Source organism: Anguilla rostrata, chromosome 4 (assembly GCF_018555375.3).
Source record: "Anguilla rostrata isolate EN2019 chromosome 4, ASM1855537v3, whole genome shotgun sequence".
Taxonomy (NCBI): domain Eukaryota; kingdom Metazoa; phylum Chordata; class Actinopteri; order Anguilliformes; family Anguillidae; genus Anguilla; species Anguilla rostrata.
In genome coordinates, this window is record NC_057936.1 from 56,713,076 (window position 1) to 56,731,809 (window position 18,734).

The 18,734-nt window shown below is 37.7% G+C and overlaps 1 protein-coding gene across 3 annotated transcripts in view; it reads right to left on the reverse strand.

The window, feature by feature from the left end:
- The window catches only part of negr1 (neuronal growth regulator 1), a 198,308-nt gene that overhangs the window by 18,452 nt on the left and 161,122 nt on the right, over positions 1–18,734 (reverse strand). The window contains exon 8 of one of the 3 annotated variants that reach the window (XM_064333390.1): positions 3,110–4,619. The exons of the other annotated variants lie outside the window; for them this stretch is intronic. Within the exon in view, the coding sequence (XP_064189460.1) occupies positions 4,588–4,619 (32 nt within the window). The 3' untranslated portion in view covers positions 3,110–4,587. Of the gene's footprint in view, positions 1–3,109; positions 4,620–18,734 lie in introns of those variants that run through there. 3 annotated transcript variants of the gene reach the window in all.

Genomic DNA, 18,734 nt, shown 5'->3' on the forward strand with positions numbered 1-18,734 from the left:
GCTTTTCCTTTCTTTCCCGACATTTGATACTCAAACCTCACTCACTGGCCCCGCCTGAATGACATCTCAAGGCGGATGGCAGACTGTCATGTTTAGCTCAATCTGGCTGAAAGTGAGGTGCTCTCCATTCCCACCAAGTCCTCATTACAGCAAGACCTTTCTCTCTGTCTATGCCTGGGATACTCAAATCCGGTCCTGGAGGCCAGTAGTACTGCTGGTTTTTCTTTTCTACCTGATCATTAATTGATTGATGAATGCCGCTGATTAGCCAGTGATTTAACTCACTTGGTGTCCCAGGTTTAAATCAGTCCTGATTATAGGGGAAGAATGAGAACCAGCAGTACTACTGGCCTCGAGGGCCAGTTTTGAGTATCCCTGTTCTATATGCTACAGGAGAGCTCACACAGAGCTCTTCTACTGCAAGAAGCCAAGAGGTAATCCTACTCTTTCCATGTAGCGACAGTGACCGGAGTGTGCAGATTCTATGCAACATTCAAAGGACACACCCCTTCCTCACTGCCTACACTGCACAGCTCCTACTCCATTCCCTGGTGCTCTTATATCTGGACTATTACAATTCTCTTCTCACCCATCTTCCTGCCTGTACTTCTACAGTTTTTCTAAACTGCTTCTAAACTCCTGCAGTTAATACAGAATGCAGCCACACATCTGCGATCTTCCCAAGCATGCTTGTGTCATACCCCTCCTCCTCTCACTTCACTGACCACTTTTTACAGCTCACATAGAAAGTTTAAAATCTTGATACTAGCCTAAGGAACAACAATGGGAACAAAAGGATACAGCACAAGGCCACTGGCCACCCCACCCTGCGTGCTCACTTCTCTCAATCACAATGGCCATTTGTACTGTCCCCCCAAGTGATGGAATTAACTTCCCATTGTGGTCAGGACAATAGAATCTCTGGCAATTTTTCATTGCAGGCTGAAGATGAACTTCTTCCGACTGCATTTTTGTTCCCCTCCCATCCGCACCCCATTGCGCTCACAACTAAAAAAAAAAAAACAACAACTATTACTTAGGTTATGGTATTATAATGGTTTTGTTTTCAACTTGCTATGTATGTATTCTGCATGTAGGTATCATACACTAGTACTGTAGTCATGTTGTATCTTCACTCACTGATCTGGGAATGTTGTTATCTGGCTCCAGCACTATTGGTCAAATTAATCAGGCAAATGCGTTTATACTTCTCTGATATGGTAAATTACTCACTAAGTGTAACTATATGTGAGTCTGCTAGATTCATTTCATGTAATGTAATATAAGGCACCACCATTTAAAAAAGGTTGTTACTGGCCAGGATTACTGTCTGAAATTTGACTTCAAAATCCACTCAATTCAAATATAGGATCACTGACTTGTAATGCAGAGGACCAAGCATGTTACAGTATCACAAACCACCACCATGCTATATTTGTCAGCACAGTATCTCAGTACATCAGAATCAGTACCTTCTTGTAGATGTGATGTGAATTATACCATGCAGCTTCAAGAGATGGGTCTCACATTGGATAAGGATTTTGAGCACAGATGTTTTTTTTTCTTTCTTTCTCTCGCAAAAAACTGGCATTGCAACAATATTTCAGGAAGCATGATTCAAAGCCCTATTTTAAGTGATAATGTAAAGAGGGCTGAAAAGAGTCAGTATGCACAGAGAAAAAAAAAGCCTTTGAATGCTATCACCTCCAAATCCACTCTGTCCTTTGTGAGGCTTATCCCTTCAGACACACTGACACTATCTGTGTGTGACTTACACTGCTGCATAAATACCACATCCCTGCCGGTGACACATGCACTTTACCTTGATATCAGTGTTGTCAAGCCTCGTGGCTGCAGGGCAGGAAGTGCTTTAGACGCTCAGCTTTCTTTTTTTTCCCAGGGTTTGAAAGTTTTGGGGTCAGAATGACTCTATTTGTGCTGGAAAATGGAGCTGTCGAAACAGAGGATGTTCACAGATGGCAGCCCGTGAGCTTGTTCCCCTGAAGCTCTTCAGTAGCTGACATCGGTTTATTCATAGACACTCAATCCCTTGCTTAATAAATGAGGTTCAGCAAATTCAAAGTAAAAGTCCATTAGGTTCCAAGAACCAGCTAATTCATTTAGTTATTTTCCCTCACGTTTTTAATAGGAAAGATTGTGGAGCTGATTTCCATGTGTGACCACAATGATAGTATAGATAAAGGCAAGAGAGACATAATCTTGTTACCAGCACAACACCATTGCTCTAATTTCTTTGCTTTCACGGTAAATTTGCAAAGAATGCAATCATAATAAACACAATAAAGAGGCTACACTGTATTTCCATATGTATAAAGTAACATTAGAAAGGGTTTGTGAAGCTTTTGTTTAACAACTGCAAGTTTAATGATGCTGAGGTAAATTACCTAAGATACAAAGTTCTATTTAGCTATTCTATTTAGAAGTTCTATTGAATGCAATTCTGGTTGACCGCAAATGACATTAGCCTCAATGCCATTAGATAAGTCTTTTTCAGTGTATGAGGCCACATCTTAATATTGTCAACTATACATCTGTAGCAGGTTATATATATCAGAACTGATGTTTCTGAAATTCAGCTGTGCATTTATATTCTCCCTCAAAAATCTATCTTCCTTCCTCTAAAAATGGCCACCCAGCAAGTGGCTAATGATAAAAGCTTCCATAGGCAGTTTCAGTCTTTCCTGTTTAAGGTTCAATATTATAACAGAAACCAATTATAGTTAGTTCTTCTGTTCACATGAATGTATACTTAAGACTTAGAGACAGCGGGAAAGCCTTTAATGTTGTGAGAATAAAGTAAGCTGTAATCTGATTTTTTTCACTTTGCTTTGCACAATTACGGCTATAAATGATCTTCCTCTGTACAGTTACCTTTGTCTGCCACAAAATAAACCCAGTATACTTATGGCTGTCAATGTTTGGAATTCAAAGTTGGATGGGAAATAAATTTTAAAAAAAGTATTAATGAACACTATTTTCACTGTCAAAAATAAAAGGGATAACTGCAGGAAAAAAATATGAATTAAAAAATTAATGTTTCCATATTATATATTTTCAACAAAAATATTATGTTATAATCATCAGCAATAAGAGTAAATTAAACTGTTGTACACATCAACACACATTCCATGTGCATTCAAACTGAAGTGATAACAAAAATACAAATATTTAACACCGGAGGTCCTTTTCAATTGGCACAGCCATGATTACAAGCTTTTGTGACAAAGGTGGGAAGAGTTCTCTGAGGTCTTCATGGGCAATAAAAAACTTGCTCCTCTCAATGATTTTGCCATTGGCAACTTAGTCTCACAAGTATTTCCAGATCTTCAGAGTTGATTGACTATTCATGATTTTGGAGGGAGTTCAAAAATGTCTTGATGAAAATTGCTTTCCCTTTTCAATTTGATTGAAATCTCTCTCTCTCTCTTTTGCTCCTTCCCTCTCTCTCTCTCTCTCTCTCACACACACACACACACTCATAACCCCATTTTCTTTCTTGTATGCAGAAATTAAATTTATACATGCTATAACAAAGACTGGCTGAGAAGATAGACTTATCAGCAAGTACTGTAGCTCATAGCTATTGATTTGTCCAAGCATACCACGTTCCTTCTCTAAAACTGATTCATGATCACCACCTAAATTTCGGTCAGACAGTATTTAGCTACTTGTACTTTTTAATTAAACAATTTGTCATTTTGAAGTCCAAATTTGTCAGTTTGCAGCTAAGTGGCATGTCTTTATCAGAAAATGACTAAAGTAAAAAATAATTTATCTTTCCTGTCATTTCACACCCCTGTCAGGATAATTTGATGCCATTGTCGAAGTTATGTCTGCAAAAACAGACTCTTACTCTCCTATATGTTTTTTTGCTTGAAACTTAAATACAAAAATCAAATCAATTTAATTGATCATTCAATTGTCCAACCTAGTTTATATTTTGCATTTTCATATTGACAGGTTCATCCTGAGAAAATGTTCACTTCATGGCAGCAAATACACCTCTGTTTGGAAAAGGTAATAATTTTGTGATTCAGTTGACAATATGTTCAGTGAATTCAGAGATGTCTTCACCAAACAAAGGCCATTTTTTCATCCCCGTAGACTGTAAGGTCAGACAAGCTTCAAGCATATTGAATGTCAATAAATGTTATAGGAATTATATAAATGCTATATAATACAAAGAAATCGCATAATCTTGAAAGCTCACCCAAATTACCTGCATGCAATTGCACACATTATGAACAGATGACAAAATAACATCAATTCATGGCCCTACATAAAAAAATCAAGAACATGAACCATCCCTTTAATGCTACTGTTGAAATAATAATGGAAATCCAAATAGAAAAACAATCAGACTTTTATACATACAATAATCACAGAGGACACCTAACAATAATATACGCTTTAGACGTTTTTTTGTATGAAGTCTGTATGTATGATTTGCTCCTTTAAATCAAATGATGGTTCATTGTGACTTTATAGCAGATTGTGGCAGGAGTAGCTGATTTTCCTTTATTTTTCCCACTCATAAAAAGAGTTTTGCCTCAGCAGTCCTTAAGCTCAGCTATTCTTCTCTGAATCCACATCAATCACTGAAATGTCAAGAAACAAAGCAAAGGACAGACTATCAAAATCTAATCTCAAGGCAGACATGTACAACCCATAAAAATAAACCACCTTCGTTTCAAATATAGTTCAGAATTTCCTCCAAAACTCCAGTTTCATGCTGACAGCCTGATTTCTTTATTAATATTCTTCCATTTCATTTAAGATAGAAAGCAGCACAGGTTTGGAAGCATATATGTAGAGGGGTTTACCATCCATTAATTATATCAAAAACTCCATAAGATGCCCTTTTTCATTAACTGGTAGTTTTAAGACAGTAACTACAACAACAACAATAACAATCAACATCATCATCATCAACAAACAGAGAATCATAAATATGCATTTATGATTTAAAAATTCCACAGAAATGTACATTTATGGTTTTAAAAGCCCACAGGACCTTGGGGCATATGCTTTAGGATCTTTATGAGCTCTTGCCAAAGACATTGCTCTTCAGCTTGACCTCCTTGATCACTACCACACATTGAGAAAGCACATAAAAGCCACCACAGGTTCCATAGGAAACCTTACATGCCTGGGCATCGTCACTGAAATATCAAAAGGGCTAATGATTGCATGTGTCTCCCAGGGCTCTTCTTTAAATGCAGCTTAAGTGAAAAGCAAGAATGAATCGAGTAACATAAAGTGGAAGGTACATAAAACAATTATGCCAGAGACATGCTGTATAGGGTCTGCAGATTCAATAATATTTGCATGTGTGCATGTTATGTGTATGCATGTGATGGAGAAACATAATGAACTTTCATAACAAAATGAGACTGAGATAGCAGATGTAGTTGTTTGAGTGAAGGTTCATTGAACAGATTGGAATTCACAAGAAGCATTTAAACACATGAGATTTTGTGGCAGGGGTTGATTTGGAGGAGGGTTTGGCCAGAACAGCGATGGATACAGAGTGGGATAAGGATTCAGGCTTCTCTGAAAAATTATGCCTTTAATGCCGAGAACTCTCTGGCCAGTTTGAATGCCTTAGTTTTTTTTCACTAAATTGAAAACACAATTTTTTTATGGAATATCTCGGCTGATGTATTTTTAGCCTTCAATTACAGGTCTTCAAACAAAAAGTCAGGTAATGGTTATACTTGAGACTGATGTGGATAAAGTGCATTGGGAACAGCTGAGGGATTAAGGGTATATATTGTATTGGAGGGACCAGAGCTTTGGATAATTGGGGTGCTAGAAAACAAAAACTGTCAAGCTTTATGACATTGCCCTCAGAGTACAGAGTATAGAATTCTGTTGATGGACAGTGAAAACCAAAGGCCTCCAGCTTGACAATGCCGGAAAAAAAAGCACCACATCATCAAGCAACAGGGAACAAAAAATTCTGGTAACATATAAATAGAAAACTTTCCAATACCATAAAATCAAAATAAATATGTAAACATAAACATTGACCACATGATATATTCTGCCATATATGTATATATGTTTATGCATACATGCATCCATCACAATTCAAGTGATCTGCAAAATGACATCACTGAGACATGCAGTATTTCAACAAATAAGGATGGATAATATGTTTAAACTGAAAAAGCTTCTATTCCATTGTATTGTTTGGTCTGATTCATAGACAGACTAGACCTTCAATTCAAGGTCTTTTCATTGAGAATCCAGTCACCTGAAAGCCGATCACACGTATAATGCCTCATAGGATGAACAAGATTAATAGTTGAACAAGATGTGATGAAGAGTCTAGATATTACAGGATTTATAGTGAAAGGGGAAGATCATTATTATAAAATGGGATCATAATTATAATAATTGACACCTAATAATAAAATCAGCATATTATTTTTTAACTAAATACATGTATATTAAGAGCACTAGTTCTGCAAAGGTTGAAAAATCGAATAAAATTTGAAATTTGTGTTGGGTCACCACGAGCCACCAGAACGGCTTCAATGCACCTTGGCATAAATTCGACAAGTCTCTGGAACTCTACTGGAGGGATGGAACACCATTCTTACAAAATATATTCTCTCATTTGGTGTTTTAATGATGGTGGTGGAGAGTGCTGTCTAACATGTCAGTCCGAAATCCCAAAATAGGTGTTCAATTGGGTTGAGATCTGGTGAATGCAAAGTCTATAGCATATGATTCACATCATTTTCTTACTCATCAAACCATTCAGTAACCCCTTGTGCCCTGTGGATGGGGGCACTGTCGTCCTGGAAGAGACGACTCCCATCAGTATAGAACTATTTCATCATAGGATAAAGGCGATCACTCAGAATAACTTTGATTTTATTTGCAGTGACCCTTCCCTCTAAGGAAAGTGGACCCAAACCATGCCAGGAAAAGGCCCCCCACAGCCTAACACAACAAAGCATAACAGGTCAAGCACTGAGGCCTGTACCGTGTGCCAGTGCCTATGGTATTCTCCACCACTGAACTCTCAAATGTGCGTTCGTCTTTGTAATGAGGGATTTATGCACTGCAACCCTACTGCCCCTCTTTATGTAGTTGTCAACCGACTACTGTTCTTGCTGACACAGTCTGATCACATCCTGCATTCTCAGTCACCTGAGGAAGAGTAGCTCTTCTGTTTTTCATTAAATATCACACTAATGCACAAGCATCACGGTCATTGAATGTGCGTTTTCGACCACAATTTCCGACCCTATTTACTGATGTCTTTCCCATGCATCAAAATGCAGATGTCACTGTTCCTATTGAAACACTAGCCAGTTGAGCAGTGTTTGTAACTGAAGCTCCTCCCATCCGTGCTCCAATAACGAAGCCTCTTTCAAAGTCACTTGGATTGTTTCTTCTTGCCATCTTGATCCAAAATCAAGGTCAACTGGGCTCAGTATTTTTATACATCCCACAGAACATGATAAGATATTAATTGTTCGACTGTATCATGCAGTACACCTGTATGGAAGCATCTGCCTTTGTTATGTCCACTCATTTATTCTGTTTTTTCCTTTAATTTATCTCCCATCAGTATGTATGTGTGTATATTTGTGTCCATCCATCCATAACAATCCTATGACAGATTTAGAGTTTAGGAGCTGACCATGCGAATGTGAGATTGCTCCTCAGTGTACATCTCATGCCTGGTGCATGGGAATTGACAGCTTTGCAATTATTTATGCTTGGATTCAGTTGTTTTACTGAAAATGGATAGACCAGACATACACTACATGGCCAAAAGTATGTGGACACCCGACATACAACATCTCATCCAAAATTATGGGCATTAATATGGAGGTGGTACCCCCTTTGCTGCTATAACAACCTCCACTTTTCTGGGAAGTCTACATGCTTGATTTTGGAGCATTGCTGCAGGGATTTGCTTCCATTCAGCCAGAAAAGCATTAGTGAGGTTGGGCACTGATTAGGTGATTAGGCCTGGCACACAGCTGGCTTTCCAACTGATCCCAAAGGTGTTAGATGGGGTTGAAGTCAGGGCTCTGTGCAGGCCAGTCAAGGTCTTCCACACTGTTCTCAACAAAACCATTTCTGTATGGACCTCTCAGTGTGCCCAGGGGCACTGTCAGGCTGAAACCGGAAAGGGTACTAAGATTTTCCTTCATTGGAACTAAGGGTCCTAGCCCAAACCATGCAAAACAGCACCAGGGTGTCCTGACACTTTTGGTCATAACTTGACTTTACCAAGGACAACAGGCTGCAGTGGACCAAGTCATATAGTGTGTGGATATATACGGTCAGTTCCATAATGTTTGAGATGTGAAGTGTGAATGTCTGTGTCTGGCCCTCTGATAGACTGGCAACCTGTCCAGGGTGTATTCCTGCTGCCCAATGCACGTTGGGATAGGCTCCAGCACCCCCCCCCCCCCCCCAGGATAAGCGAGTATAGATAATTAAAATTTGACATTCAAGTGAAGTGATGTGCCATGTCCCAGCTGTAAGGATGTTTTTGATTATAAATTACCCCAACTCTAATCTTAATGATGTACTACTACTTTGCAAAAGCATTTTTTTCTTAGGCCTACCACGGGTGCTGACAAAATGATAAAAAATAATAATAATAAAATGAAAGTTTATGAAATGAAATGTACTATTATTGACAGGAGTCTCAGATATCAGGCTGAAAAGCAGCACAGGGATGATGGTGAATTAAAAAGAAACCCATCTGAAACAGGACAGAATGACAATGAACTGCTATTCGCATGATTGTAAAAATAGCAGAGATTCACATCTTGCAATATTATTGTATTTTCTTCTTTTCTCTCAGCATGTCAGCAACTGTGTATTTTATTTTATTTTTTAAAGGGGAAGGAACTTTTAAGGCATCATGAATTTTTTGTTTGTTTGAGCCATTTTGATCATGTCTTAGATGATGAGTCCAGGGACCTGAAAAGACCAGACAAGCAGAATAAGGAAAGTACTGTTTGAGATGGCATAAGTGGTACAAACACGATAAAAGCATTAACAGGATCAAGTACACAATGAGAGGTAGTGAGGGATAGATAGACGGTGAGTGTACTCTTTGCATAAGATGAGAGGAATGGGGGAGAGGACCCTGCCCACATTAATTAGACTCACTTTAACTCAGGAATAACCACAGTGATGGATCTGAGGGGGAGGCACGGACGCATTCATTTGAACCTTTTTTTTTTTTTTGGTTTTTTGATGGTTTGCTAAGCATTTGCCTTGGTTTAGGGAGCTCGGGAATAGGTGGGTGGGGGTGCACTAGCTTATATTTAATGGCCACCGCACAAGAGGAGGGCCAGAGTGGGAGAGATAATCAGACTGAGTGTGCATGTGGGAGAGCACAGATAATAGATGGAGTGGGAGAGCCAAAGAATGGGTCTGCACAGAATGATGATCCCGTGGCAAGCCCATTTGTACCAGTGGCTGACATTTCAGCAAGTGGAGAAAGTCTCCAGGCAGAAAATGAATCTTCACAGGGATCATGAATAAGAGATTTCGGCGCATGAAATATGTATTAGCATATGTACATCTAATGTAGGCAACTGGTTGGTGTTTTGGGCAGGCGTCAGTTTCTATTCATTCTTTGGATATAATTTTTTTTTAAATTCAGCATTGTTTTGATTTTTTTCTTTTTCTGTTTCCAGGTCCATCTAGTTCAACGGTTATTGTCCCAGTAACAGGATTTTACATTTTACAAAACCTGTTACAGGGAAAACATTTTATATTTTATTATTTAACTATTCTAAAACATTGTCTTTTGCAATCTCAGTAGTACGGCATACCTTATCGTTATTGAGTCATATATACAGCACCTACATGAAAGGACATGGGATTGGTTTTTAACAATTATGGGGTCATATTTTAACATCGTTGTGCAGGCTACCAATACCTCTGGCACCAACAAAATGAGCGCCAATACTCACGCACAAACACACACACACACACACACACACACACACGCACACACGCACACACACACACACACAGAGCCATCATGCATAAAGTACATGCCTGAGCTGCCTAACAGTAAAATCAACTAAATTGGTACGGGCTGTATTTGACTATGCTAACTTCAGTTAAATATAAGTAGTATAGTTGTATAGTATCTGAAATGGTCCAGATGCAGTGAAGCAAAAAGACAATCCGACAGGGCTTATTCAAGAACCTGGCCATTGCTTTTCCTCTGAAATTATTGGCAACAACTTTATTTAATATACATGGCAAGGTAGCTTGCTAAACTCTTTGATATCATACGAGCAATTTCACCAGCTATTGGAAAGGTGGGGTTATAATGTAAACTAGATTGTAAATTGATTACATATTGTCTGAAACAATACATGTTAAGAGAACTTGGTAAGCAATATTTAATTTGGTTTGTAAAAAAAAACAAAAAACAAAAAAAAACACTAGTGTTATTATTATGAAAAAAACCATTGCATATTTAGCTTGCATTAGCTGTGATATTACCTGTGTGAACGGCACATTAGCTAAGATATTAATCTGGGTGAATGGCACATTTAAAAACACTACTGTAGTGAAATATATCTACAATATAATTTAATTGGCTAACAACAATAATTTCATAGGCTACGCCAAGAGAGGTGGCTGCGCAGCACCACAATATACTGCAGGCATGCCTGAGCTAATGCTACTTAAGAAGCTCTGCTATCCTGTCAAAAGGCTAATCAGTGCTTCACGCAGTTGGGAACTCCTGCCTACTTATCTAATCAAGGGCGAACAAACTGGAGGTCATCCAGAAATTATTTGTAATCTTGGCCAGTCACATTTTTATTTAATTATTTATTTTTCCATACTGTGTTCATACAAGATAATTTACTGGTGATCTCCTAGGTTTGATGCATCACAGTTTTGTAGGCCAGGACAGAAGAATGTCCCTGGTGTCTGGACTACCAATACACACACATATATATAAATATATATACCCCTGTGACTACAGGGCTCAATTTAAAGAACACTGAAGTAAACTGTCACATAGTTGGTCATTGTCAATTACAGACTTTACATTTGGCTAATTGATATTAGCTAAGATTCAAAGTCTGCAATTAACCAGTTTTTTTTAATGGTTTGACAGCTCTAATGATTTTGTTAAACTCAAATTTTGTACTGTTGATGTCAGTAGAGCAGTAGCTCGTTCATCTTAGATTGCTAGGGGAATTCCATGACTCTTGGCATCACACCAGCTCCTTCCACCACTTAACCATAAGTATCCCAACTGAATTTCCCACTCCCATTGGCATGAATAACATGAAAGCCAGCAGCAGAAGTTATATTATACTCTCACTACCCCTTCTAATCAGTGAACTGTTTTGAATTATTATGCAATTTTAAATATTTTCATGTATTGCAATATTCTTAAAATAAGTCTTCAGTACCATTATTTTAATTCATTGCATCATCCATCATAATGCACTATATAATCATAATTAAATAACTGTTCTGCGCCTGTAACAAGGCGTTGCTATCATTTTGCTGCCAATTTATACAGTATTGAGTATATATCCTGTCCATAGACTCAACAACTGCCTTTTTGCCACATTCTCTCAATTCTAATGATTCATAAAAACATACTGTACACCATGGAGATGGGATATTGACTCCTGAAATATTTCAGCGTATATATTCAGTTTCAGTTATATATTCAAAGGACTAGAGTCAAGAAATGCTTTTTAAATTAGTGATAAATACATACGCATTATTCACAATAACAACATGCAAAACTGAATCAATTTATTCACTCATACACACTTGACCATTAACCACAGAAGTACACCATAAACCATTCCTCTAGTGTGTTGCAGACAATAGTAGTTCACTGGGGCAAATGCAAGCAACAGTGGCCTATTTATGCCTGCAAAAGGATCTGGAGGTCAAGTATGATATATGGTATGCCATCTGCTTATCAGACTCTGTCAGAGGATTCTTTGCCTTTAATGTAGAGCAAAATGAAGGTCAGGCTGTATCACATACCTCTGCTTACAGAAGCCCCCCTAACTCTTGATCTCGCCATTGAAATGGTGAGCAAGCCTTTAATGCTGCCTAAAAGTATTATACTCAAGATAGGCCATTAAGCTCCATTCAGTACATGATGGCAAAATAGATGTGGTTTGGGTTCAAGTAGGTTTGTGATTACTAAAAAAAAACAAAAAAACATTGATATAAATATACCCAAAAGGCTGACATCCATTTTTATGGGTTCATTTTTGGGTTCATGCTGTTCATGCCCTGTCAATATCTGGGTTGGGATACAGTTTGTATTTGGACAGTGGATTTTAAATGAAATCATGAATATGGGGTAATTTTTAATTTGTGGGTGTTTACATCCATATCATGTGAACCATGTAAAAATTAGAAATTACAGCCCTTTTTATCCACAGTCCCCCCACCCCCCTTTAGCAAAAGGATAATGGGCTGCTCAGCTGTTTCTTGGTCATCTATGAGTCATTATATCATATTGCATGAAATATGATTCTAGGTTTTGCATTTGCACTTGTCTCTTAACAGGTGGATCAAAGAATACCAGTAAAGCTGGCCATCATTAGGCTGAAAAATCAAAATAAAGTTGATCAAAGACATAGAGACATTTGCTACATTGGTAAGAAGCAAGGATGCACTTCAGCGCTCAGCAATAGCAAACAACCTGGTAGGCCATGGAAGACCACTATAGTGGATGACCCAAGAACGCTTTGAACTGTAAAGAAAAGCCTCTTTTCAACTCTCAAATAGATGCAGAACTCTCTCCAGGAAGTAGTCATAGATGGATCACCAGCATAACTGCAGAGGGTTCATCACATGATGCAAACTACAGGTACGCCTGAAGAACAGAATGACTAGGTGATAGTCTTATTGACAGATGAGATTAGTATTAACCAGTAAGAAAGTGATGCAAAGAGGAAAGTGTGGAGAATAAAAGTAACTGTTCATGACCCACAGCATACCACCTCACCCATCAAACATAGTGAGGTAGTGTTATGGATTGAGCATGAATGGCTGCCACTGGAACTGGCTCATTTGTCTTTACTGATTCTAGCAGCAAGTGTACAGAAACATCTTATCTGCTCAGATCCAACCACACGCCTCCAAATTCATTGGATGGCGCTTCATCTTGCAGCAGGACAAACATTCTGCTAAAGCAAGGAGTTTTCAGGGCCAAAATAGTACACTGTTCTTGATCTTGACTGGCCTAGTCAATCGCCTATCCTGAATCCAACTGAACATCCATTTCAGTTTCTGAAGACAAGACTGAAGGCAAAAAGCCCCCGAAACAACCAAAAACTTAAGATGGCTACAGCACAGGCTGGGCAGAGCATCACCTAGGAAGATACTCAGTTTCTGGAGATATCTACAGGTTTCAGACTTCAGGCAGTCATCGCATGCAGAGAATTTTTGAAACCAAGTAATAAATAGGATCACTTAAATGATAATTTGCACAAATACTCTTTGTCACCTAAAATGAGGAACTATGTATAAAAGGGCTGTAATTCCAACATAGATCACCTGATATGGATGTAAATACCCTCAATAGTCTGTACTTCACAGTCTGTACTTTAACATTATATTCATTGTTTATTTTCAAATCCAATGTGCAGGAGCATAGATACAAAACAACAAAAAATGTGTCTGTCCAAATAATTTCCTTTATTTACTTAATTTTCTTTATTTCTTTGTTATGTATCTTAAGACGTAAATATGTCCGGGCTATTCCAGTAAGCCAGGATCATAATCTCATTACGGTATGTACGTATTGAGAACCAAAGGGGGACAAATGAATTAGCCCTTGACATTTACAGGTGTCATCATCACCTTACATCTTTGGACAAGCTGTCAAAAATGCTGAGCAGCAGAAATGTTAATTTCATGTATCTAGGTTACAACTTTTGACATACATAAAATAATCATTATATGACCATACACACAGAAGAACATGCAATACAAGCATTAGCAGCTGCAGCAGAATGTTTTTTTAAATTACAATTTAATGATACAATATTTTACTTACTATACATAGTTTTACAAATTTTGTGAATGCATGCCTCTTCATATGTCTGACTAAGTTTGAAAGCATACAGGTTGCATACAAATGGTATTTAGTGAACGGAGGCATATATTTTCTGTTGCTAAAACTGGTGTAAAAATATAACTTTTGTGAAATCCACTTAAAGGTTTATTGTCACTAAAATATTGTTGTACATCTTTTTCATGTATCATAACTCAAGTGTTCTCCTTAAATTAAATTCTATATATGAATCAAATAGTAAATAGCTTAGCCTTTAAATGATACTAGCTCATGCAAGCTGGCTTCAGTTTTCTGCCAATGTTCTTCTGGACCTTATGCAATCATTTGCATTGTCATTTATCATGTTCAAAGAAGCAGACAGACAGAAATATTGTTTATGGTGTCAGATGTGCAAATCTAATGATGGTGATACTACTACTACTACTACTACTATTACTACTGCTACAACTACTACTGCTGCTGCTACTACTACTACTACTAATAATAATAATTTTGTGTATGTGTGTGTGTGTGCATACGTGAATGTGTGCATGCGCGTGTGTGTACATGCAAGAAAGTGTGTATACAAGGTTAAATTGCTTTTTAAAAACAAGGTCCAATTTGCCTGAATATTCAAACTGATCATGTGCTTCTGAAGTTGAGCAGAAATGTTTAAAAACAATAAAAAAGTATATCTTCATATTATTGTTGTTTCAAACCCAAATCAAGCATGTTGTTTTGTTGTGATCTCAATATTGAATTTTACCACAGGGGGAAAATAAAGCACTGCTTAAAAATAATGAATGCAGAAAACAAATAAAACTTTAAGTTTTAAGATATAAGATTATTATGTTGAAAGGGAATCCATTAGGCACTTTCTAGTCATTCAAAACAGATTTAATCATAAAATAAATGGCATTAAGTGCTCTTACAATAAAACTGGCATAAAACTGCATAAAGCTTTCTAACTGAATATGTTATGACTAACAAATAAAGGAAGAAAATATTTTAGTGGAAATATTGCATCATCTACAAGAGGATATTTGGCTAAAATGGCATATATATATCATATAAGTTGGTGATCATAAACCGCTAGCCTACAGTGCTATATATATTGAATTGAAAGTTTTTTTTTTTTTTAATGACTAAGCAAACTCCATTATCATCAACATCCTCACCTAGAGCAGTAATTATCTTAATTCCATCCACAAATTAAGCCAACAGGCAAAGTGGTTGCCTGAGCTTCACTGTCATTCCATTAAAATTTCTGATCTTTGAGTCAACCTGCCATGGTTTCCACAGCATAACTAATGGGTGCACCAAAGTGGTTTTGCAAAGCATATTTCACTTGAGTGCTCCATTCTAATTAGCAAAAAATGTGTATTGATCGTTCAAATGTGGCACTGATTTAGAGTCAGCAATAGCTATCTTTTTGAAGGGTTTCTAATTCATGGAGCCCTCCTCCACACGCACGAATGCACGCACACACACGCATGCACACACACACACACAGGCCAATGACTAATAGGATTTTTTGAGGGACAAGTAAAAAGTAAAAACAGACATTTTAAAACAAATTTAGGTTCACTTTTATGCATTCATATATATTCATTCATGATTTATTCATATTTTATTTCTTCAGCAAGATTTGGTGAACATTCATTTTGGTTTCAAGCCACATTTTGAGAAGTGCTAACAATAGTGATTGATGTTAATAGCATGCAATTATGTATGCTATGTCTGATTTCATACTTGTCCTGCTGACTGCTCAGTCTGTAACTCTGAAGTTGGTATCACTGATGTTCTGCTGCATATACATGGTTGGATATACAGTATAATGTTTTGGTTAAATGAGAGAAAACAGGAGTCAGAATATTCAACATCAAGACATGGGCTCAGGACCCGCAAAATTACAGAACAGTCTAATCTTAAATGGAATCTTGAATGGAAATATCCATTTCCTGAGGAGGGAATATTCAATATAGGGGCTGCTCGGTGGTTAAGGTACCATGCTGTGGTGCAAGGATGGGTCCCATGGTCTCAGATCCAGACCTTGCTAGTGCTGATTGTGGCAGATAGCTCCACGGGACGATGCAAAATTGGCAAGGGCATCGCCCGGGGTATAGGATGGTTCAATCGGTTAGGGATTCCATTGCTTTTCTAATGACTCCCACTGGTCGATCAATTGCCCACAGACAGAATGTCAAAGCTGCATATGAAAGGTCTTCCTCTGACTCCACCTTATGTTAGCTCTGCTGAGTGAGAGAAAGTGAGACGTAGTGAGAAGAAACTGACACCATGTGTTTCAGAGGAGGACAAGTGATTGTGTACGTTCTCCCGTGTTCTCCCAGCAGGGGTGAGGAGTGCTGAGGGGTTAATGTGGCTGTGGGTGCAGATTGCTGGACATTCCAAATTAGGGTGGATATTGGACAAAAGAAGAAATAAAAGAAGAAAAATATCCAATATTATAAATATCATAAACTAATATGAATGAAAAACTTGATGATCATGGACTGAATTTATTTATATTTTCATTAAAAAAATTAATTTTCTAATTTCCTGTGACTATCTTATGTCTGATTAGGGCTCAAGGACAATTGAGTCTGGCCCTTCATATCTCTCCTGTCATATCCCCTGTCATATATTTCATGTCTTTGGGGTGGCATGGCATTGTTTAATTAGTAGTATAGTTTAATTAGTAAAGTATAATAAAATAAGTCTACATTCTATAATTCTTGAACAAAACCAAAATACACTGAAACATATAGTACCTTCCTACTGCAAGAAAAAGGACAATTTCATTATCTTGAATAAATATTGGAAGCTGAGCTAGTCAATGTCACTAGTCATTTCATCATTTGTCAAATAAAAAAATAACCTCTTTCTAAAGAACTCACTTGCTATATAGCACAATATGCGTAGTCATATGCTTGTGACCAATATGCTTGGTAGTATGAATTTGAAAGCACAAAAGACTTGTACTTCACTCAAACTAGTCAAAAAACCGGCACTTGCTGCACTTTTATTAATTCTGAACAAGGGAGTTCAAAAACCCAATGCAATATTTCAGAAATACCACTGACCAAAATGACCTGTTCCAAATCAATTTAATATACCGAGTCAGAAAAAAAGTTTTTTTTCAATTTAATGTTGGCTTTGTAATTATTGGCCAAGAACATGTTCAGCTCATAAATCAGCGGCCCTTCATTTATTTTGAAAGTCCTATAGAATGATTCGGAACATTTTGAGATCTTTATATTTGGAAGTAAAAACATGTACCCAGCTGTTTTCCATGTCATACCTGTGCACAGTGTATCACTTTTAATAATACAGATTGTATTACCCACCCCCAATCTGGGAAGAAATTTGAAGTTAAACAATACAAAACATGCAATACTGACAATGCACTTTCCTTTCTACTTTGTCCCTGTGAACACGGCTATGTGAGGTCTCTAAAGACACACATAAACACAAAAGTTAGAAGGGAAGGTTTGAATTTGAGCACAGGCAATGGAATCACTAAAAGGTTAATAAAAGCATCCTTCACCATGTTTTTACCAAACAGATGAACACACATGCACATCTAAAGCAGTCTAAAAGCCTGGGTTCTTGATTCCAACAGTGGAAGTACTGTTTTCCAGGCATGGTTTAGACTACACTCAGAAGGCACAGTCAGTCCTAATCACTACTTAATGATTCTGTGGCCTCATTCCAATCGCTTATTTTGCTCCTTGCATCCTTTACTCACTTCCTTAACTCCACCCAATGAAGGATGCAAAGAAAGGATATGAAGATGGAGGAAACAAGGAAATATGTATTAGGCAAATGGAATGTCCTTTCTCTTTCAAGCATCAGTTTGAAGCCACGTGAATTACAGACGGGATCGATCATTCCAAAAATATACTTCTTGAAAGGATGTACTCGTGTACCCTTGCTCAAGCACCCTCTGGAAGACTCGTAGCTCCTTGTTCCCAGCTCCTTCAAGGAACATTTAATGGGTTTGCATGGTCTTAAAGATGGCGGACCTCGATTGATTTACAGGTCAGGCAAGGACCGAGGATACAAGGATGGATAAAAAGTAACTGGAACGAGGCCTGAGTGATTCATTGCATGCTGCACCATATCTTTCCTGATGGGAGAAGCATCTTCCAGTATGTCAGTGACCCTATCCGCAGAGCATGTGAGGTCACCCAATGGTTTGACAAGCATGACAACAATGTTCTCCATAGGCCACGGCCATGGCAGTCACCACATCTGGATCCAATCAAGCACTTGATTTTCATCTCCATCAACAAGACATTCATTGATTGGCTTTATTGTGGACTGCTGGTGCATCCCTTCTGCAGAATTTACTACAATTTTAAGTTAGATGCTACTATGGGTGCTAGAGAGGGATAGTGATTATAGCATTGCACATTATGTGAACATAATTAAAGCATTTACTGAACTAATGCTTGTTTGAAATGGTCTTCTTCATCTCAATTTGCCTTTCAATTAGATCATTATATATTCTCTGGCAACCTAATTATTAAGTCTCCCCATTGGCCCTTCCTGCCTAGATAACCAAAATGTATGTACTTCAGCCAAAAACTAAACAACAATTTTCACTGGAACAATTGGGAATGCAAATCAGATATCTGATGCAACACAGCCATTG